Raw genomic sequence first — 21,911 nt, 5'->3', positions numbered from 1 at the left:
TCAGGAGGATGTTTAGAGTTGATGAACTAGAGAACTGCGCTTCTACCGTCATCAAGATTTCCCTTCAGCCGGGAGCGACAAGGCCTGCACTCAGGCTGTTTCCACCTGGTGTGTGTGTGCGAGGTCCTGGGCTGCCCGCCCTTCGAACAGGGCTCCTCCGTGTTGGGAAGCGCGGGGTCACTCAGAAGGGCGGCTAGGCCTGGGAACCCTTTGATGGACCATTCAGGATGGACAATCCTGGCAGTGCTGGATGCTGGGCCCTGGACGGACAGTGGTGCTTGTCATGTCTGTACTGGGGACACTGGGACCCTAAAAGCTCCTTCTTGAGTCCTGGGTCAACTTGGATTTTATACAGTCTGAAGCCCAGGTCACACTCAAATTGTATTGCTGACCAAGAAGCAGCTCTCTGAGCTGCCTGTGACCAGCCTGCTGCCCAGGACGAGACGTCCAGTTCCAGAGGCCAGCGACGCCGAGGAGAACCAGCCAGTGTTCATGCCCTGCCTGTCCCAATCTTGGAGCTACAAATATGACCAGCTTTTAACTTCAGGGTAGACTGGCCAGCGCCTGAGTGCAGATTATGGAGTATTTTCAGCTTTTATGGACTATTCTAGAGTCAGCCATTCCTTCCTCAGAAACAGCACCTTGGCCTTAAGTTAAAATTTCCAATTCTTGAAACAGAATGACTGTTAAAAGATAGACCACTGTGTTTCTTCAAGGTGATAGAGAATCTCTTAAAATAAGACAATCTTTGTAGGCTACGCGGGCAGCTTAGTTTTAGGACGTGAAGTATGTGGGTGAGATGGTGAGTGACAGGCACAAATCCAACTGATGATAATTTGTGAATAAATTATACTGGTCATTCTCTGTTATGATTTGTAGTGGGTCAGAAAGTGACAAGACCACATGAATGTCATCTTGTCCCTAAGACACATACATATCACACACTATATACACATTAAAACCTGTGTATTGGGGTATATGTGCATATATATGGGTATGTATATATGTGTGTGTGTATACACACATGGAGTGTACTTTTAAGTATGAACAGCTGAGCCCAGCTGAGTGACTATAAAGCCAACATTTTTATGGTAAATCACAGAGGTATTCTGTAGTGAACATTGTTTTGTTTTGTTTTTTTACATAATTTTATTATATCCTTTAAAGACAGCATTAGTGTTAATTAAATAGATCCACAGGTAAAATGTATATTGTGGGACTATCTCTGACATCTCTGTTTATTAAACTGGGCAGACATTAAGTTAGTACTTTCATTGGAATAAGCCCCCTCAACCGCAATGTAAAATATCACCTAAAGACACAGCACTGTGGTCCCCCATGTCCCCTTATAACTTATCACCACAGCGTCTCATAAAGGCAGCTCTTAAGTACAGGTGGGACTCTTGACCTCAGTCATGGTTTGCACTCTTGACCTCAATCATGGTTTGCATGCCAGGCTCTAGTTATGTCCAGGCTTTCTCTCGGTGACTCACGCTTCCCTCCATGGGTCTCTCCTGGCCACCACCTTCGGTGTTCAGAGGGCATATTTCCTAATAAGCCACAGCAACTTGTGCACCCTCACAGACTCTGTCGACGATGCCCTGAGACTCTCTGCAGTGACAGAGCTGGGTCAGCCCGGCCTGAACCCTGAGCAGGGTGAATGGTCTCTGGGGACCCGGCTAGGATGCCCCCACTGCCTCCTCTGGACAGCCAGGGCCATGGCGCCCACATGTGGTCTCTGAGTCTTAGTCTTTGAAGCAGCAGAGATGACAGAGTAAAGCTCCAGGCGCCACGTGAGCCAGGACAAGGTCCCCCAGAGAGGCCAGACCAAACAGGCACCGCGTCACTCGGGTCATTCTCCCTGAACCGTGGCTCCTGTCCGTCTGCAGTGGGAAGGGTGCTGATCCGCACCGCCCCACCCCGTGCCTGGGCAGTAAGAGTGATGAGCATCTGGTAGCCAACCGGGGACCAGCACAGACCAGCACCTCCTTTCCCAACAAGCTAAAATGACCATTGTTTAAATGACTCTGAAACTTTAATTACAGATACTTATCAACATCTGAAAGTGTGGATTCGTTCTCTTTCTGCGGAAAGGCTGGCACGGTTGTTCCCTTACACCCATGTCTTTTCCTGCTCCCTGTCTCTTCTTTATGTAAAAAAAAAAATGTCTGGATCACAGTCCCAACCAACTCTGCTCTGCATCCCTTGCTGGGAACTCAGAGAGCAAAGCAGGTTCACAGGAGCAGGAAGCAGCCACAGAGAAGCAGCAGGAAAAGCTGAAGCCAGAGCTCCACCCCAAAACGCACAATGATGGAAAGGAAGAAGAGAAGATGGTGGAGCTCTTGCCCTGCTGCCTCTGCCAACACGCTCGCCCGAAACCCTCTGCGGTCTTAAAGTGCAATTATATGGTGAGGACGCCCAGGCCCGGGACCCGACTGGATGGAGTTCAAAGCTGACTCTTCAAACAGCTCATGACTCAGGCTGGGCGGGTTGGGGGGGTGGGGGTGGCGGGCGGGTAGGAGCACCATTCTCAGCCGCTCAAGTGCATCTGAGGAAGAAGTGTCTCTTCTTTTATAAAGAAAGTCTGTAAATTGTAAGGCATCCTGGTGTGAGAAAAAAAAAAACCACACCCTTGGCACTTCTAGCCGAGGCCGAGCCAGGGTGACAGAGTCCAGAGGCCGGTGAGCCCGGCCAGCAGCAGGGGACCTGGGCTGCTCCCGGGGGCCCGGCTGCGGTGCCCATGCCCCCCGGGGTCCTCGGAGAAGTCCTCAGGCCTGGGCGCCGACGAGGCGCACTGCACCAGGGGCATCTGGTAGGACGTGGCTCTCTTCTCGGGCCGGTCCGGGCTGGAGCCGTCGCTGGGTCTCTGGCCGTTGAACAGCAGGTAGCGGCCGCGTGTGTCCCGCTCCATCTTGAAGATCTCGTACTCTGTGTGAGGCAGCCTGATGCCCAGGGCCACGCAGCCATTGGTGTGGGTCACATCCTGCTGGACGCCCACCTGCCAGGAGCCCTCGGCCCCACACTCGTTCCCGCTGAAGACGTTGAGGAGCGAAGCCGTGGCCGCGTCCATGGGGGTGACCTTCATGTGGTTCACTGCCAAGGAGACAAGATGGCTCCCTGATGTGCGGCTGCTGGTGGCACCACGCCCCAGGCCCCTGCTGTCAGCCCACCCCGCAGACCATGGCCCACAGGAGGGACTCTCAGATGGAAAGAGTATCACGTGTGGACGTGACCAGTGGCCACCCCCGGCACCCTGCAGGGACCACCAGGGGAGGTCCAGCCCATCCGCTGTCCATGCTGAGCCCACAGAGCGGCTGACCCAGCCTGTCCTAGGAAGCCAGACTGTCCCCGCGGAGTGGTCTCTGGGGACCCCACTCATTGGGATGGACACCATCGTCAACAAAAACTGGAATTTGTTTTTACGAATAGATTTTGAGGTTTTTAAGTAGTTTTGGTGTCACACACCTATATGAGCGAGCAGTCATGCAAATTAATACTGGCCTGTGAATTGGGCGACTAAGGTTAATTAGGTGGCAAGCAAGAAAAATATGCTTAAATCCATTAAAGGGAAACCCCAACCAACTTCAAGCCCCTCTCAGGGGCCATATTCTGTGTACACACAAGAGCTGTGGGGGGTCTTAGACCCAGAGGGTTGTTCTCTGGGCTACCACCATGGAAGGCCCATTCTCCCTGGAGCCTAGCTTCCTCCCTATAGGGCTCAGGTGCCCCGGGGGGCTTATCTGCATTGTCAGATACACTTCATAATAAATGGACTGAACCCTGGGATGCTGTCATGGGAGGGGTCACACCACTGTCTTATTTGTCCATGACAGGGTGGACGCCTGCCTAAAAAGATGCACAAGCTCACACAAGCCTAGAAACAGAGCCCATAGGACCCCCTGGCTGACGGCGGCCTGGCGGTGTCACCCTTCACCTGCCTGCAGGCCTCCGACCTCCCACCTGCCAGTGGGTGGCATCTTCTCCAGGGCCAGACGGGGAAACATTGGGGCACCAGAGGCGCCACTGACCACAGCCCAGGGGCCGCAGTGAATGATGCCCTGGAGGCTGGAGGTCTCCTCCCCAACATCCCTGCAGAGAAGATGCCCTGTGCCCTGGCTCCGCCTCCAGGCACGCCCCCAGACCGCCCCCATGACATCAGCTCCGGGGCGGGGCGGGCCCTACCTTTGAACACGAACTCTGTGCCGCCCAGGACCCTGGCGGAGTGCACGCCACGGCTGTAGCGACCCCTAGCGTAGAGGGTGAAGGTGGGGTGCTTGCACACGGGGTCCGAGTAGTGATAGTAGTGCCCCTCCCAGCTATGGTTGTTGTCGTGGAAGATGAAGTGGCGCGTCAGGAAGAGGACCTCGGGCCGCACCTCGCAGCGCTGGCTCACCCACTCGCCGTGCAGCCCCACAGTTAGGTCCGCCTTGGGGGGCAGCAGGGGCGGCCGGTGCTCATCTGAGCGGTGGATGATGCGGCAGGCGACGCAGGCATGGTCGTGGTTCTGCAGCCCAGACACAAGGTGGGAAGAGATGGTGTCCAAGAGGGCAGTGCAAACGCACAGCCTTTGCCTCCCCCGGGGCCCCGTACCCTGTAACCAGGGTACCCGAGGGTGCCTGGGGGCGTGTGTGCCCGCCTGTTCTCACCAGTGCACGCTTGTGTGGGCTGATGGTAGAGCCAGGCCTAAGTATTTCAGCTGTGATCTGAAGGCCCTTTGAAAATCCTGTTACATCTTATTCCATACCACCTGTCCTGGACACTTGATGTCAAAAAGAAAGGCTGGTACCACCTTGCCCAATTAGGATGGGTACTATCAAGACCCGGCTTCCCCAGTGACTCAGCGGTAAAGAACCCCACCTGCAATGCAGGAGACATGAGAGACCCAGGTTCGATTCTTAGGTGGGGAATATACCCTGGAGGAAGGCATGGCAACCCAGTCCAGTATTCTTGCCTGGAGAATCCCATGGACAGAGGAGGATGCTGGGCTACAGTCCATAGGGTCAGGGCTGAAGCGACTTAGCATGCACTATCAAGACTAGCGGAAAATGAGTCTTGGTGAGGATGTAGAGAAACCGGAACCCCAGTGCACTGCTGGTGGGAATGTAAAATGATGTAATTGCTTCGGAAAAGAATTCACTTAGGACCTGGCACCCTGCTTCTGGTTTATACCCTAAAGAACTGAAGTCAGGGCCTCAAAGAGGAATCTGTTCACCCATATTCACATCAGCACGATTCACAATAATCCAAAGGCGGAAGCAACATTGTGTATCAGTGGCTGAATAAAGAAAATGTGGTCCAGACATACAAAGGAATCGGATTCAGCCTTGAAAAAGGAAGGGGATTCTGACACATGCAGGTTGTTACATGGACAAACCTGGAGGACATTATACCCAGTGAAATGAGCCGGTCACAGAGGACAAACCCCCGTACGATCCCACATAGAGGGACCTCAAGTGGACAAATCCATGGAGACCAAAAGCAGAACAGAAGTAACTGGGGGCTGGGATGGATGAAGAGGAAGGTTATACAACAAACCGAATGTCCTTGACATCACCGAACTGGATGCCTAGACGTGGCTAAGATGGTGCACTTTGTTACCTATATTTTACCACAGTTAGATTTTTCCACTGAAAATAATTATGAGACACTAGAAGGAAAAAGGGCCTCCGAGGTGGTGCTAGTAGTAAAGAATCCACCTGCAAATGCAGGAGACATAAGAGACGCAGGTTCAATCCCTAGGTGGGGAAGATCTGAAGAAGGGAATGGCAACCCACTCCAGTATTCCTGCCTGGAGAATCCCATGAACAGAGGAACCTGGCAGGCTATAATCCATGGGGTTGCAAAGAGTCAGACATGACTGAAAAGACTTAGGATGCACACACGCTCAAAAGGAAAAAAGCACTTCAGTTACCGTGGGTGACTCGGGGCGCTGTGTCATGAGGGTAGGGGTCTCCAAGAAAGAGGGCATGAGGGCTTGGCCTCAAGGAGGCAAGAGCAGAGGCCAGGGAGGATGTGGGCACTCCTGTACCCACCTGTATCCACTGGCCCGAGGTCTGGACAGTGTGCCAGCTCTTTGTGATTTCTGCTTTATGGCTTTAAGCCATGTAATTAGTGTGAGAGCAGCCAGTTGTCTGTGGGGAGTGCCTCTTTGCCTGGGCCTGCCTTGGGGCATCAACCTGGATTCTTCACGAGGGCTGTCTAGGGCTGCAGCTGAGAAAACCCCCTCTGAGTAGGGGCCCCAAGACTGTCAGCCATGTGGATGCTGTCTGCCTGGAGCAAGGCTTGGGGTTCATAGAAAAAGCTGAGGTCTGGGAGTTGGGAGGGCAGCTCCGTGACCAGACAGATAGCCACTGCCGGCTGCAGGACCCAAGGCACAGGAGGCCTGTGGCCAGGGCTGCCTCCCCAAATAGGCATCCTCTCTGCCCCTCTCCCTGCCACCCGGGCTGCCAGGTGCCGGCCACGCTAGAAGCCCACGCCCATGTAACTGCTCTGTGGTGGGAGGGTGGCCCTGGCTCTGCCCCTGCCTGGGGCCCACCAGGCACAGCTCCTAGCCTGCGGGCAGGACTGACAGGTGGTCACTCGGCAGGCAGGCACTTGTTCTCTGGGCAGAAATCCAACCTCCAGGCCTTTCCATCCCTCGCACTGACTCTGAGAGGGGCTGCCCCTGAGAGCGGGCGGGCAAAGGAGGGGACCAGGGCATTCCAGTCGCCCCCTCGACGCTCTCCTTCTGGGACAGTGTGACGCCCACTGACAGACCTTGTGCTCATCAGTGGAGCCAGGCACTGTTTTCGGGAGAGGAGGTTTGTTTGGGGCTTGAGGAGGAGATGCAATAGGCAGCACAGAGGCTCCTCTGTCCCAGGCCCCATGTGTTTGTGCACCTGTGGTTTCCTGCCCAGATCTCTGAGATACACAAGAAAGTGCCCTACAGCCCGTGGTCAGCAGGGGGCTGTCTGCAAGCCACCACGAGGACACGGACTGGAAGGACACATGCACACAGCACACGAGGGCTTCTTTGCACAAAAAATGATGATTCCAGCCATGGCAGGAGATCCAAGGGCCAGCAACTGCAGCTGGGGACTGTAGGAAAGTTACCAATCTCTCCATGTCAACGTCCCCATGCATAAAATGAGCACTGTTATACCTGCATAAATGCTGTAGGAAATGAGCACAGATTAAGGCAGGTCCCACTCTGTACTCTGAGAATTGCTACATAGAGAAGTTTCAGCAAGTTGGGTCTGTGCGTGCATGGTACTTGGTAGGAAGACCAAACAAACAGCACTTCTGCTGTATGTGCTGCATGATAGGATGAAAAAGATAAATTTAGTTGAAAGAAAGCATCACTGAATTCAGTAATTTTGCCATGATGTATTTTCTTGTAAATTTCTAGGAAGTAAAGGTTTCAAGTATTTTTTACCCCAAAAGGGGGTTCTGATATGCAAAGTCTGGGATGGAAAGCTAATATAATGCCTGTAACACTGTATGAGCTCCCGCATCCAGGAAGTTAGCCCCTTAATGGCTAGTGTTATTGTGAGCAGCACCTTGATCAAACTATACCTGCTGTCCCTGCTTCCCCACCCGAGTCAACAATATCTGAGTGAAACCAGCCCAGTACTCAGACTCAAGTCTCTGAGATTTCACAAACATTCTGATGCTGGTGCCTATTAGCAACCATGCCAGGTGGTGCAGGAGACACCCTGGAAAGAGAGAGAGCCCTCTGAGAGCACACACCAGGCTGCTTCCAAAACACACACAAGGAGCGACAGTTTGGCTACTCCCCTGGGAGCTCGCCAGCTGGCAGCCTGCTGACTGCTCCCCCACTCCTGCCTACCAGCCAGATCCTACACAGCCCACATGCACTGCAGGTCCCGACAGGCTGACCCAGCCTCCACTTGCTTGCTCCTGCTTCCACCACTCGGTTTGCTATCTGGGAATTTAAAAACATCACTTGTGACCACTTCATTTCTGGCCAATCTAGGAAGACACGAGCCTCAGTCCCTGAAAAGATCTGTTTGTTTCCTCAAACACCAATATCATTCAGGAAGTGCCCAGAATTCTTCGACTGGGCGGATGGGGCAGCAACAAGGGGTCTTAGTTCTTAGAAGAGCTGCTCCGATGACACCAGGGATCAACTGCTCTTCAGAAAAGGAACCAGCTCAGAGGAGGGGGCACTACTGTGGGGCCCAGGCTGGTCCATGCCCAGCACGGTGGTGTCTGGTGTTTTTCTTTAAGAATGACAGGGCAGGGGTCCTAAACTCTGAGATGAAGACCTGCTGAACTCTAGTCCCTTCATGTGAGTGAGGGTCCCGACTGAACCATTTCTGGTTGGCAGCGGAGAAAGGCAGGCTGGGTAGTTTTGGAGAAGCTTGTCATCCATCAGCTGGGAGGGAGTGGGAGGAAGCTGGCCCTTGGGTATTGATCTTGCCAAATTTGTAAACTAGTTACTTGACTTCATGCATCCTAAGTCGCTTCAGTCGTGTCTGACTCTGTGAGACCCCATGGACTGTAGCCCGCCAGGCTCCTCTGTCCATGGGATTCTCCAGGCAAGAATACTGGAGTGGGTTGCCATGCCCTCCTCCAGGGTATCTTCCAAAGACAGGGATTAAACCCATGTCTCTTATGTCTCCTTCATTGGCAGGCAGGTTCTTTACCACTAGTGCCACCTGGGAAGCCCCTGTAATGGTAAAATATACATAAAACTTTCCATTAAAGTGCATTCACATAGTGGTCCAATAATCACCACCAGCAGTCTCCAGAACTTCTTTATCTTCCCAAACTGAAACTCTGTCCCCCCTCATTTGAGCCCCTGACAACCAGCATCCTACTGTCTCTAAGAATATGACAACTTGAGGTCCCTCATATATGTGGGATCATACAGTCCTTCTTGTAACTGGCTTATTTAACACAACGTCCTCAAGGTTCGTTCACATGTCAGCCTGTGTCAGAATCTCCTTCCTAAGGCTGAGTGGTACTCCACTGTGTGCGTGCGCATGTGGTTTAGCCATCAGCCGCTGGCGGACATATGCTCTGCTTTCACTTGTTCCCTACAGTGAACGATTCTGTGAACATGGCTGTCCAATATACCTCAGACCTTGCTTTCAGTTCTTTAGGGTCAATACATGGAATTGCTGGATTGTAATTCTGTCTTTGGGCTTCCCTGGTTGCTCAGTGGTAAAGAATCTGCCTGCCACTGCAGGAGGCACAGGTTTGATCCCTGGGCCAGGAAGATCCTCTGGAGGAGGACATTGAAACCCACCCCAGTATCCTTGCCTGTATAATCCCATGGACTGAGGAGTCTGGTGGGCTACAGTCATTGGGTCGCAGAGTCGGACACGACTGAGCGACTGAACAACAACAACTCTGTGCTTAACGTTTTGAGGACTTGCCATACTGTTTTCCACAGCAGCTGCACACCGTACATTCTCACAAAGGTCCCCTTTTTCTATATCCTCACCAATTGCTACTTTCTCCTTTCTTGGTAACAGCCATCCTAACAGGTGTGAAGGTGGTAACCCACTGCAGTTCCGATCAGCATTTCCCTAAGGATTAGAAATGCTGAGCATCTTTCATGCGCTTATGGGCTAACTTGTACATCTTTTGTGGCTGTGCCACATGGTGTGGAATCTCAGCTCCCCAGCCAGGGACTGAACCTGTGCCCTGGCAGTGGAAGCCTGAAATCCTAACCACTGGACTACCAGGGAACTCCCTTTACTCATTTTTTAATTGGGTTTCTTTTATTGTTATTGTTGTTGAGTTGACTAGTCACTATTTTAAACAACTCTTTCAGTTGGTATTAAGAAACCAAATGTCACAAATGAGTGTGGGATTTCTGGCCTCTCGATGGACACTGTCAACAAGGGGACAGTTTCAGTCATGGTTGGATAAAGAGAACAACTTTCTGTCTTGTGGACAGGATTTTTTTAAAAGTTCTGATTTGTGCTGTTAATTACCACCATCCTTGGCTTGAATATTGGACTTCCCCGGTGGCTCAGATGGTAAAGAATCTGCCTGCAATGCAGGAGACCCAGGTTCAAAGTTCAATCTCTGGGTCGGGAAGATCCCCTGAAAAAGGGAGTGGCAACCCACTCCAGTATTCTTGCCTGGAGAATTTCATGGACAAGAGAAGCCGGGTGGGAAGTCCATGGGATTGCTAAGAGTTGGACATGACTGAGCGACTTTCACTTTCACTTTGGCTTGAATAAAACTCAAAAGACCTATAGGAACAACCGTGGGGAAGCAGAAATTAAGGCTGAGATACTGCCCCAGGTGTGGAATTTCTCTTTTCCAAGATGCTTTTCTTTTTTAAAAAATATTTATTTATTTGGCTGGGTCGGGTCTTAGTCACGGTACTTGGGATCCTTCCTTGCAGCACAGGACTCTCTAGTTGCGGCAGGCAGGCTTAGCTGCTCTGTGGCGTGTACAATCTTAGTTCCCCAACCAGGGATCAAACATGTGTCCCCTGCATTGCAAGGTGGATTCTTAACCATTGGACTATCAGGGAAGTCCCTCAGATGCTTTACTTAAATAGCAGGCTTTTACGATGACTAAGGGGGAAGAGCGTTTCAACATGAGGAGTGACCTGCAGCAAGAAATGGGTTGGGTGTCTATAACTGAAGCCTTAGGCCCCACTCCCCACCCCTGGAGGCTGGCAGTCTGTCTGGCCAGACCGGAGCAGCGCTCAGACCCCGCTCAGCCTGGTTACTGCCGGCCAGGAGCTGACACGGGTGCTGAGGGAAGAGGACTCAGCCGCACAAAGATGCTGCCCGGCAACCCCGTAGCTGTGATGCAGGCACCACGGAGGGGCCCAGCTGGAAGGACAATGGGAGAGGGCAAGAGAGGCTCGGCCGCTTCTCAGTCCTGTGTGTGGCTGCCTGATGCTTCCGGAGCAGAGTCGAGGGAACACTGCATCCTGGAGGTAGGATGGGGCATTGGGTGTGTCCCCTGGGGAACAACACTGCATTTCCTAGAAAAGGTTTCCTAGGAGGTTTAGAGTCTGAGCTGTGAGCTCCCAAAGACCTTTCCTATAAATCACACAAGAGAAAATCCTGCCTCCAGCTTGCCGTTGCAGACACACTGCGCCCAGACGCAACAGCCGGATAGAAAGATCCTTGAGAAGAAGGCTGGCTCTTCAATACAGATGATTGTAGGGGAGGTTTCAGAGGGAACTCTGAATTAACGTTTACTTGGTTGTGTCCTAGAGCATTTAAAGAGCTGAAGGCAACTCATCTTCACAGTCGAGTTTGCCATGAAGGCAGTAGACCCCACATCTGACCTCTGCCCTGTCCTCTCCCCGCAGCTTGGCCAACACCCCAAATGCCAGGACTCCCCCTGGACTTCCCAACAGTTGACTTCCTGCACCCAGGAGCTCACGCCATCCTCCCGGCCTCCTGCCCTTTTAAGGGATGAAATGCTTACCGCATGCATGGTCCCTGACAACAACTTCCTGGTCTGCTGACTCCCTGAATAAAGCAATCTTGCACTCAGGAATCAAGAAGAAAAAAAAAAAAAAAAAAACAGAAAACAAGTTTCTACAGACACAGCGGAGGCCAGCAGCCATGAGGAGTGGCCGTTGTGTGATAACACATTTCTTGGCCCCGGGGTGTCCACCTGAGCAAGCCCTCCAGAGTCCAGAGCCCATCAGCTGATCCCATCACTGCTGGGCAGCACCCAGCCCCAGGGGCAGGGTCACGGTTCTTTACAGCAGCATCCTGAAGGTAAGCTGGCTTCTGACACTGTCTCAGTCTTGACTCCTTGAATCCCCCGTCCTCGACCACCTCTTCCAACTCCCATCATCTCCACAAACCCCTCTCCTTTCCCTGCAGTGGCAGAAAAGAGCAGGGACTTGGATTCCTCTGTGAGCTTTTGGATCCTTCTACCAGTGCACCTGTGACACTCACTCACACCCCACCAAGAGTCACGCCAACCACAGGCCTAAGGAGAGACCCTTCCTGCCACAGACCCGCCTCCCGGAGCTGGGCAGAACACCTGCTGTCCATGGCCACTGGTCCAAGGTCCCTGGGATGTCACAGATGTCACTGTAAACCTGTATTTCTCACATGCCCTGAAGAGCCTTGGAAAGACAAGCTCCCTCCAGACAAATGGCTGTTCAAGCCCAGAGGTCTGCAGAGAATGCAGGACAGAAAGCACATGGGAACCCCTGCTTCCTCCCAGGGCTCAGGCAGCCCCAAAACACGGGGCAGGGCTTCTTCCTTGCCAGGCAGCCCCGACATCACATTCCAGGACAAATACCTCAGGCACGTGGCTGGGGAGAGTGGTCTGGTTTGCAGACACCTCTCTGATTTACGATGCTGTGGCCTCACCGGCCTAGGGTTTTGGAAAAAGCCCAATTCCGTTTGCTCGCAAGCTTGATCCTGAGGCCCTGGTGTTTCCAGCGACCCCGGCAATCTTTGCTCTAATCACTTTTGATTCTGCTGAGGAAAGAAGGCGCCTGGCTAACCCTCCGCAGCACAGGAATCCAGGCAGAGGGGAACGTGCCCTGAAGCTGAACTCGACTCAGGCCGAGCCTCTTCTTTCAGGGTTACTTTAGGGGGTCCTGTTTTTCTTTTTAATGAAAAGTAGCCAACTTCATCCGGAAGAATCCTCCCAGGAGGCTCACCTGAGTCTCTTCAAACATCGCGTATTTGCTGAGGGCTCTGAACCTCACAGCAAAGTTGTATAAAGCTAAGAAAAACAAGCTGATTTAAATTTTCTATTTTTACACGGTGTCCCGTTTCCAGAGGGGCTGAAACGAGTGGTTTTAAACTCAATTTAGCATTTAAGCTAATTTTCAGCCAGGTCTCTAAGGACTGGCGATTAGAGGAGGTGAAGGGTTCAGATGGGGGGCGGCGGGGCCTGTGGTCTGTCCGGAAGCACCCCCAGCCCCTCCTTTCCCAGGCAGTGGGAGGGCGGGCCTGCGGGAGCCAGTGGGCAGGCAGTACCTAGGGCCCTGGAGAGGCCCTGGAGGCCAAGCCCATTGACCTGCTCTCCCGGCCCGCCTGGGGAGGGATAGCAACACTTCCTGACCACTCGCTAGCGGCGGGCCCAGACGCACACGCCAGGGACAACAGGAGAAGAACGGGCCTTTTCAGCTCCCCGAGCCACGGGGCCGGGCCAGCCTCCGCAGAGAACACAGCCCAGGCCCTGGACACCGGCCCGCGTCCGCCCAGCCCCACCACCACTTCATCTGTGGCCACCGCGCTCCTCCGAGCCTCGGAGTCCTGCCTTTTTGGAATTTGAGTGTGGTAACAAGTTTGGATAGCGTAAGATCTCAGCACAAAGGTACAGAAACGTTCCCGGTGACAAACATCTGTCCCTGGCCGTACTGTCCCCTCCTCCTTGTTCCGACATTGCAGAAACACCAGGTCCCTGGTCAGCCTACCTTCTTCTTCTGTTGCTAGTTTTACACATGATATCACACTCTTCACACTGTTCAATACCTTCCTTTGAAACAAAACAAACAACAAAACTCGACAGTGTGTCCTGGGTAGTTTCTATGGTCCAAGGCTTTCTCCACCCTTAGCGATTCTTTAACAAGGAGAGGGATTGTGGCCTGGGGTTTAAAGTTTACTTCTTAAGCATCTGGGGAAACATTCCCCGCAGAGAAGGGAAGAGAAAACAGGAGGAGCCACCTTACAGCCTCGTCATCGCTGGGCAGCCCTCCTTGGACACCCTCCCTGCAGGAGCCACCTGCCCCGAGGGCTCCTTGCTGCAGGCCGGGTGGGCAGCCTCTCCCAATGCCTGATGGTGCTCTGCATGTCAACCCCATCAATTCTGCTTCTTTTACAGAAAAGATTTAGTTCCAGAGGTCAGAAAAACACTGTCAAGCCTGCAGCTGGTGACCCCGGGAGGCCTGGACCCTGGGACTGGCTCCATCTCCAAGGTCCAACGTTGTCAGAAATCAAAGCCTTGACTTTTTAATGAAAATCCTAAGAAGATCAGCCTCATAGCTGCCACCCATGCTGATATGTCATGACTCACTTCCGAGATGTGTGTGCTCCAGGAGCTGGGGTGTGAACCTGGCTCTCTCAAAGACGGCAGGGCTTGGTGAGGGAAGTCAGCCCAGTGGGCACAGGAATGGGGGTGCCTCTCTGGAGCCACCAGCTCAGGAGCAAGGATTTACCCTTTAACTTTGTTTTAAGAGCCGCAGAGCATTGAGAAGTGGCAGAGACAGAGGTGGGAAGAGAGAGCTGGGTGCAGGCATTCCCTGCTTTTCCAGGTGTAAGGAGAGTGCAAGAGATCAAAGAGCCCATGTGAGCATCCTCAGGTGAGGAAGCAGGGCCTGGACCCCATGATGTGCACACACAGCCCCAGGTCAGGTCCAGGCTATCTGCGGCCTCTCCCGGGAAGGGGGCCTCCGTCTGGCCTCCCTCTCCTTCCTGGCCCCTGACCATCCTGCTCACTAGCATCCTTGCTGGACCATAAGCAGGAATAAAGGCTCTGCTCCCAGGCAATCCTCTAATAGGCTCAGCCAGGCCGGGTTGGGACTCTGGCTCCCGCGGAGTTTCCGGACGAGCTGCAGGCCATCCTCGCCAGTGACACACTCACTCACTCCCAGAGACAATGTGAATGTCAGCTTGACTGGGCTCAGAGGATGCCAAGTGCACGTCTGCAAACCCCCTTCCCACAGTGTCTCGACACCAGAAGTCTGGAGAGGAGCCACAGTGTCTGGACGTGGCAGCCACCTGCAGAGGTCCTGCGACATCCTTTCACTTGCCAGGAGCCAGGCCTGGGGCCCCTCCATCAGCTGCGGAGCAAGCAGAGCCCATGCCTGCCCTCTTTCTGTGAGGGTGCCTGGGGTCCTAGGGGCAGGTGGGCTGCCCTCTCCCCCATGACCCTGTCCCATCTTTGCTCCAGATAGCCCAGGAACTTGCAGGGCACAGCACACAGACCTGACCTGGGTCTGCTTGGAGCCCGAGGAGGGGATGTCCCTGAGACACGCACCCAGAGGAAGCAGTGTCTCCAGGCTGGCCTCCTAGCAGATGTCCCACAGTCGTCACAAAGGTGACTTTCCCAACTTTCATGGCACAAGCTTGCAGTCACAGAAAGAAAACAACTGCGGTCTGGTGGGGGGCAATACCATGCGGTACCCTCACCAGCCATAAGCGCCCTCAGAGGGTAGAGAACAAACCGGATGAGAAACCAACACAACATTATAAAGCAAGAAAATGAAAGTTACTCAGTCATGTCCGACTCTTGGAGACCCCATGGACTATATAGTCCATGGAATTCTCCAGGCCAGAATACTGGAGTGGGTAGCCATTCCTTCTCCAGGGGATCTTCCCAATCCAGGGATCGAACCCAGGTCTCCTGCATTGCAGATGGATTCTTTACCAGCTGAGCCACCAGGGAAGCCCAATTCTCCCCCAGTTAAAAGTAAATTTAAAAAGACAGAAAAATAAAAATCCAACAAATAAACCACCAAGCAAAAGTCAGACAAGCCCTGGATTGGAGAGCTGCTGTTCTAAAGAGGATTCCAGAAAAGCTGGTCTGATGCGGGGGGGTGGGGGGGGGGGGGAGGGGTTCTCTGGCCCTCCCCCCAACATCCCAGGCCCCCTGCCTGCCTCCCCAGATGCTGTGGCGGAAACCATCCTGTTACTGCAGACACAGACTCCAAGCCTGCGGGAAGGAAGTGCCTGGTGAATCCAAGTGTAATTAGGGGGTCAGAATTCAAGATTTTCATTGTCCCCATCACATCCTCCCCAGCGTCACAGTGACTTAGGTCTCAGTCCAACCGGGAGAGGGTGGAGTCTCGGGAAAGATCTGGGTTCAAGCTCTGACTCTGAAAGTCACTAACCAGTGACCCTGGGCAGGAGACCACCCCTCACACCTCAGCTGCTCGCTCTTGTGCTAAGAGGGTGGTCGTTTGAGGCCTCACAGGGTTGTTGTGGAGACAGAGCAGGAGGCTCTAAGGGTCCACAGCCCTCACCCCCACGCCCACCTCCAGGGCCAGGGGATCCCCACCTGGCTGCCCCTCTGTCTTTCCAGGTGCTAAGATCATAACCCCTCTCCATTTCCTGCAAGCTTTCCTCTTGGACTCATAGAAGAAGCTCCCAGAGGGTCAGGACAGAAAGAAAACTTAGAAATTTTCAAGGATGGCCACCAAGGCCCTTCTGAGCCACCAACCCAGGCCCATCACCCTCATCAGATGGGAAAACCAGGCCCCATCACAGAGCTGGAGGTGAGCCCCCAGGTGCCCTGACCCAGGTCCCTGTCCCCTGGCCTGTGGCCCTCCCATCCCATCACCCCCAGTGGTCCCTCTGTGACAGAGTCACCCCCGACATCTGGGGCACAGTGGGGCGTCAGGGTTCCTTGGTGTTCTTCTGGGGTGGCTGGTAGCTGGAACCCCCAGTCCCCCCATGATGCAGCCCCCCACTCCCACCCCCCCCCACATCCAGGGCCAGCGGGGTACCTTGGCCTTCTGCAGCAGCAGCTGATAACTGGCCCCGCCCAGCCCGTCGGTGTTGCGGAGAGCCCTAGCTCCGCCCCCCACATCCAGCCCGGCGCCTTACCTTGGCGTTCTGCAGCGGCGGCTGATAACTGGACGGCCGGTAGAACATCCTCTGGGCGGTGTCGGTGTGCACGTCCCCGAGGAAGAGCTCCTCCACTAGGCGGTCCAGGCTGTGCGGCAGGTGCTGCTTCTCCACGCGCACCAGCTGCAGCTCGTGCATGGCGAAGTTCACGGCCCGGGTGCACTCGCGCCCGCCCTCCTCCTGCCACAGGTCGTAGGGCACGTCCTGCACCCAGGCGCCCCCGGCAGGCACGAAGCCGGGGCACGTGTGGTTGACCAGCTGCCCCAGACGCTCGGCCACCGCTTCTGAGTGGCACACGACCTGCACGCGGTGCAGCTGGTAGTCGGCCTCGGTGCCGCCGCGGATGATCCAGGAGGCCTGGCGCAGGCGGATCTTGCCGCGGACCACCAACGTGTAGGTGGGGCTGGTGCAGCGGTTGCCGCCATAGTAGAACTGGTAGGCCTTGAACGTGTTGTTGTGGTAGAATCGGTAGGACCTGGTGATGAACTCGGGGCCCGACCGCACCTCACAGCTGCGGGAAAGCGGGGCAGACACCCAGTGAGCCCGGAGCCGCAAGAGGGGGGCATCACAGGGGCCCAACACCTCACCTCACAGCTCCGGAAACATGGAGGGATACTGTGAGCACATTAAGCAGGGGAGGTCATCACAGGGGTCTGGCCCCACACCTCACAGCTGCGGTCAGTGGGCTGGCCAGAGAATCCGTCCACTCATCACCTTTAGCCAGATCCTAGTCTTGGTGACATTGGGACGTTCCTCTCACCAGTCTTGGCCTTTAACCTGCTTGTGTCTATTATTTATATATAAACCTAGTAGGTATGGTAAATCTGGTTTGAGCCGTGTGTAGCTAAATCAAGCTGTGAAGCTGACATCCCAAAGGCCAGTGGTTCTCAAAATTACTGTTAGCTTACAAACTGGTGGATGGGCATTAGGGCTTCCCTGATGGCTCAGTGGGAAAGAATCCACCTGCAATGCAGGAGACGCAGGAGATATGGGATTGATCCATGGGTCAGGAAGAGGAGGAGGAAACGGCAACCCACTCCAGTATTCTTGCCTGGGAAATCCCATGGACCGGGGTCTACAGTCCATGGGTCACAAAGAGTCAGACAAAACTGAGCATTACTGGAAGTGGGTGCCATTCGCTGGGGAGAGACCTTCATCTGCCAGCAGATGCCGAGTGGACATATGGCACCCAGTGGTCCTCTGAGCATCTGTCTCTGTGACAGAGGGAGAGGAAACCCATATTCCCCCCATCCCCCAGGGAGAGAGGAGTCCTTCCATGTAAGAGGCATTCATGTCTGCTGCCATGGTTTAGACAAGAGCACCACTGACTTCTCACACCTCATCTCACTTGAGAATCTGCTGATCCAGTTCTGAGTTCACATCCACTTGCTTCTCCATCAGCCCCCCGACTGACTCCCCTCACCCAGCCCTCAGCCATCTCCAGCTGGAACTAGTCTCCAGCTTTTTAATTGGTCATCCCCAAGTTGAGACAGGCTGGGACCTAGGACCCTTGGCTGCAGTGCCTGCACCTGGACACACCTCTCCTCCAGCAATGGATACACAGAAACTACGAGACTAAAAATAACTGTGTGCATGTGCAGTTGGGCAAATTATGGACAAGATACAGAAATACCAAAAATCCCACTGCCTTCTGAAGAGCCGGGAGCAAACCAGGGGACTGTGTGTACCCCCTGCACTCAACACCACTTAAGAGGTGGGCAGACCACCTAAGCCATCCCACCTGCCGAACCCTGAACAACATACCCCCTACCCTCATCCCATGTAAGGAACAAGCTCGCCCTTCCCTTGGGGGGTTGTTGTTATCCTTGTTTAGTCGCTAAGTCATGTCTGACTCTTGTGACTCCATGGGGTGTAGCCTGCCAGGCTCCTCTGTCCATGGGATGTCCCAGGCAAGAGTACTGGGATGGGTTGCCATTTCCTCCTCCAGGGGATCTTCCCAACCCAGGGATCAAACCCGAGTGTCCTGCACTGGCCGGCGGATGCTTTACCACTGAGCCACCCGGGCAAGCAAGGCAACCTATTACTTCTTTTTGCTCCCCTCTGCTGCCGCAGGGGCCCCAGTAAAGCTTGGCCTGAATTTCCTGTCCAGCCTCTGATTGATTTCTATTGATTAAGGAGGCCGAGAACCCTACTATCCCCAGTCACTCTTTCCACCATCCCCTTGAGCCAGAGCATCCTTCAGTCACATTGCATCAGGCTGTTAGCAGGGCCCTTGCTGAAATCTCTTCAATGGCATCCCAATTCTCTTTCATTAAAAGCCAAACTCACAAGAGACTTGGTCTGCAGGGGCCCTGGGAGCCGGCTTAGCCTCCTCCTTGGCCTGCTGGGGGCTGTCCCACCCCCGCCCCAGGCACAAGGGCTACCGTGGTGCTTCTTCAGTCCAGCCTCTGCTTGCCCCCCAGCAAGAGCTCTTCCCAGTCTTGCATGGCCAAGGACATCTCAGCTCAAGTGTCCTCATCTTGGTAGCCCTTCCCACCCCAGCCCGTCCTAAAATAGGAGCCCTGATATTCTCCTGGAGCACCTGTTGTTTTTTTTCCCTCCTTGTAACACTTCGTGTGTTTATTTGTGAAATTCCTGAAGACGTGTCTGTTTCACTCTCTGCTACACACACAGTCTAGAACTGTGCTCAGGCGCAGTAAACATTTGTGCACTTCAGAAATATTTGTTGAACAAAATGATAAATTATTTAAAAGTACACTGCATTAAGATTGTCTGTGCCAATACTGATGAGGAGGTTATTCTGAGAAACCCCATTTTTAGGGGAAAAACAAAAACAAAAACAAAAACCCTCTGGGTCTCCCTTGTCTTATTCGCTTTTTCCTCTCTTCTCCAGATGCCTGTGAACCCTTCCTGAGGCACCTGGGCAGGGTCTGCACAGAAGGCGTCAGATCTCACTATTCCCTAGCCTAGTTAGCCATGTGAATTTGCAACAATTTAATGGGCAGGGTGAAGACTACAGGTCTGCCTCTGGGCTATTTTTAAAAGCTCTAATGGAAGATAAGCCAGAGCTCAAACCGGGATAAATCTCAGCTCCACAGCCTGGAAAAGAAGCCAAGAGCTGTGCCCTGGCTGGTCCAGGCAGTGTGGGTCCTTTTTAACGTACTCTCAGACTCTGAAGCTGGATATCAACTTACCAGAATACCGCTAGACTATTTAGACCATCAGAAGCTTGCACGTCATGTTTCAGGGTTGGTGAAACACAGACTCCTTGCTAATTTCACTTGCTAATGGTTCTTTTCATACACGAGTGGTCCTCAGGTTCAGTAAACAAGGACGCTTTCACTCCCAGGTGGCTTCACAGTGGCACCGTATCCCCACTGCCCAGGCTAAGATTTCTGCAGGACCGAGCTCTGTTTCTTCATCAACCCAGGCTTCCAAGAGTCGCTTGGCTCTGAGTGAGAACTCAGACAACCCCAGGATCACTGTGGGTTCTAGAAAGTCTCTGTGCACCTGAGAAACCCTAAGAAGTGCACTTGCCGGGCCCTTGCACCCGGCCGCTTACCCGGTGGACACCCAGTGGCCCTCGATGGCGGGTGGCATCTGCACGGTGATCCTGGCTCCATTGTGGAGGTGTTTGAGCATGTGATGACACTGGGATTCCTTGAAGGCCCGCCAGGCGCTTTTCTCCAAGGACCTGGGATGGGTTCTGCTGTCCGGATGAAGGAGAGCAGAGCCCTCTCCCAGCCCTGAAACAGAAACGTGGAAGCAGGTGTCAGTGGAGCCCTAGAGACGTGAGACTGGTGGAGGAACTTCCCCGAGGCAGGGCCGTCCCCCAGGTGGGAAACGCCGGGTCTGTGGCTATTCCTGCTCTCCTGGAATTCACATGCCTCAGTGGGAAAGGGTCTCAGGAGATCCTTGCCCAGCTGAGAATATGGGATCTGGGGAGACAATGAACGTGACTTCCATGATGTCACTTGATGAGTCCCTAGCAAAGCCAGAGCCCAAACCCAGTTTCCTGAACCAGCCAACAAGGCCACGCCTCTGGGAGCAGCTGTGCAGGGCTGCAGGGGAGAGAAGCCCGTGCCTCAGGGCCACTGAGGCTGGAGACAGGGCTGGAAGAACGGCAGGAAGGGAGGTCGGGGAGGTGGACAGGCCAGTGACACACAGACAGCAGTGGCCTCAGCAAAAGGGTGAAAGGAGATGGCAGGAGAGGCCCATGGAGCTCAGGAGACACCCTGCCATAGGGGCTCCCTTCTGCTCGTGCTACCTCATGCATCTTGGGCTCATCGGTCTCCAAGTGGATACCCTCTAAAGGTGATGCCAGGCCTCCACTCTCCCTCCAAGGGGGCAGGGGTGATTTCCCTCAGTGATCTTCCAAAGCTGCCACTCAAAGTTGGTGACAAACAAACATATGTTACAGGGTTTAAGAAGACTGAACACTTGTAAATGTTTTCCAGGGTAGAGGGGACCTAGGACAAACGTCTCTTTAGTACATGTGGACCAGGTTGGCCAAAATGTGCATACCACCATGTGTTCAGGAAAAGGCAATGAAAACAGACGGAGCTGTCTTTCTGAAAGCCTGCTGTTCCTTCTGAGAGTCACTCCTGAAGTAACTCATGATCTGATGGGTCTTTATTGTGGACCCACTAGGTATTCAGCACTGTGTTAGCAAAAAACAAAACAAAACCACTATTAGACAAACATACAACGATAAAAGATGGGTGTTAACAAAACTGATTGTGGTAATCGTTTCATAATAAATGTTAAATGCTATGTCACCACCAAATCTGTTCGGGCAAACCATGTGAATCACACCCAACTTAGAGTGTGTGTATGTGTGTGTGTTCAGTTATGTACAACTCTTTGTGACTCTATGGACTGTAGCCCACCAGGCTCCTCTGTCCATGGGATTCTCCAGGCAAAAATACGGGAGTGGGTTGCCATGCCCTCCTCCAGGGGATCTTCCCGACCCAGGGATCGAACCCATGTCTCTTATGTCTCCTGCATCAGCAGGGGGTTCTTTACCAGTAGTGCCACCTGGTAATGTGGTGACACTAAAACTCAGAAATCTGCATCAGGTGGTGTAGACACCAATGCTTAGGGCTGTTAAGTAAGAAGCCCCTTCCTGTGGCCTTGAACTCCATCCCAGTGAAGGCCCTTCTGCTGTAGCGATGGTCCTGGGTACTCCATTCCCGACCCTCCCCAAAGAGGAGAAGGAAACAGGCAGGACACAAGCCTACTAACCTGGCTATTTCTCTTTGCAAAGCCAGCCTGTTTTCAAAACACATACACTTTGATTAGCCCCTCTGCCAGGCCCACAGTGAGGCCCCTTCAGTAGGTAAGCCGTGGCTCTGAGAAGGAGGAAAGTCTGGAAAAGTCAGGGGCGACCTGTTAGCAATCCTACATGGACGTCCACCCGCACTG

At 53.6% G+C, this 21,911-nt stretch overlaps 1 protein-coding gene across 2 annotated transcripts in view; it reads right to left on the bottom strand.

Annotated features, from left to right (window-relative positions):
* Positions 1–1,211: 1,211 nt before the first annotated feature.
* Positions 1,212–21,911, bottom strand: part of APCDD1 (APC down-regulated 1) — a 33,308-nt gene continuing 12,608 nt past the window's right edge. Inside the window, exons 1-5 of one of the 2 annotated variants that reach the window (XM_019986822.2) lie at positions 21,012–21,147; positions 20,050–20,233; positions 16,506–17,037; positions 4,183–4,504; positions 1,212–3,093 (exon numbers count right to left, since the gene is read on the bottom strand). In XM_019986822.2, the coding sequence (XP_019842381.1) occupies positions 2,642–3,093; positions 4,183–4,504; positions 16,506–17,037; positions 20,050–20,129 (1,386 nt within the window). In that variant the 5' untranslated portion in view covers positions 20,130–20,233; positions 21,012–21,147 and the 3' untranslated portion in view covers positions 1,212–2,641. Of the gene's footprint in view, positions 3,094–4,182; positions 4,505–16,505; positions 17,038–20,049; positions 20,234–21,011; positions 21,148–21,911 lie in introns of those variants that run through there. The other variant, XM_070778954.1, reaches the window with a different exon arrangement.

The sequence above is a fragment of the Bos indicus genome, chromosome 24 (assembly GCF_029378745.1).
Source record: "Bos indicus isolate NIAB-ARS_2022 breed Sahiwal x Tharparkar chromosome 24, NIAB-ARS_B.indTharparkar_mat_pri_1.0, whole genome shotgun sequence".
NCBI lineage: Eukaryota > Metazoa > Chordata > Mammalia > Artiodactyla > Bovidae > Bos > Bos indicus.
This window is presented reverse-complemented; position numbering and strand designations above follow the sequence as displayed.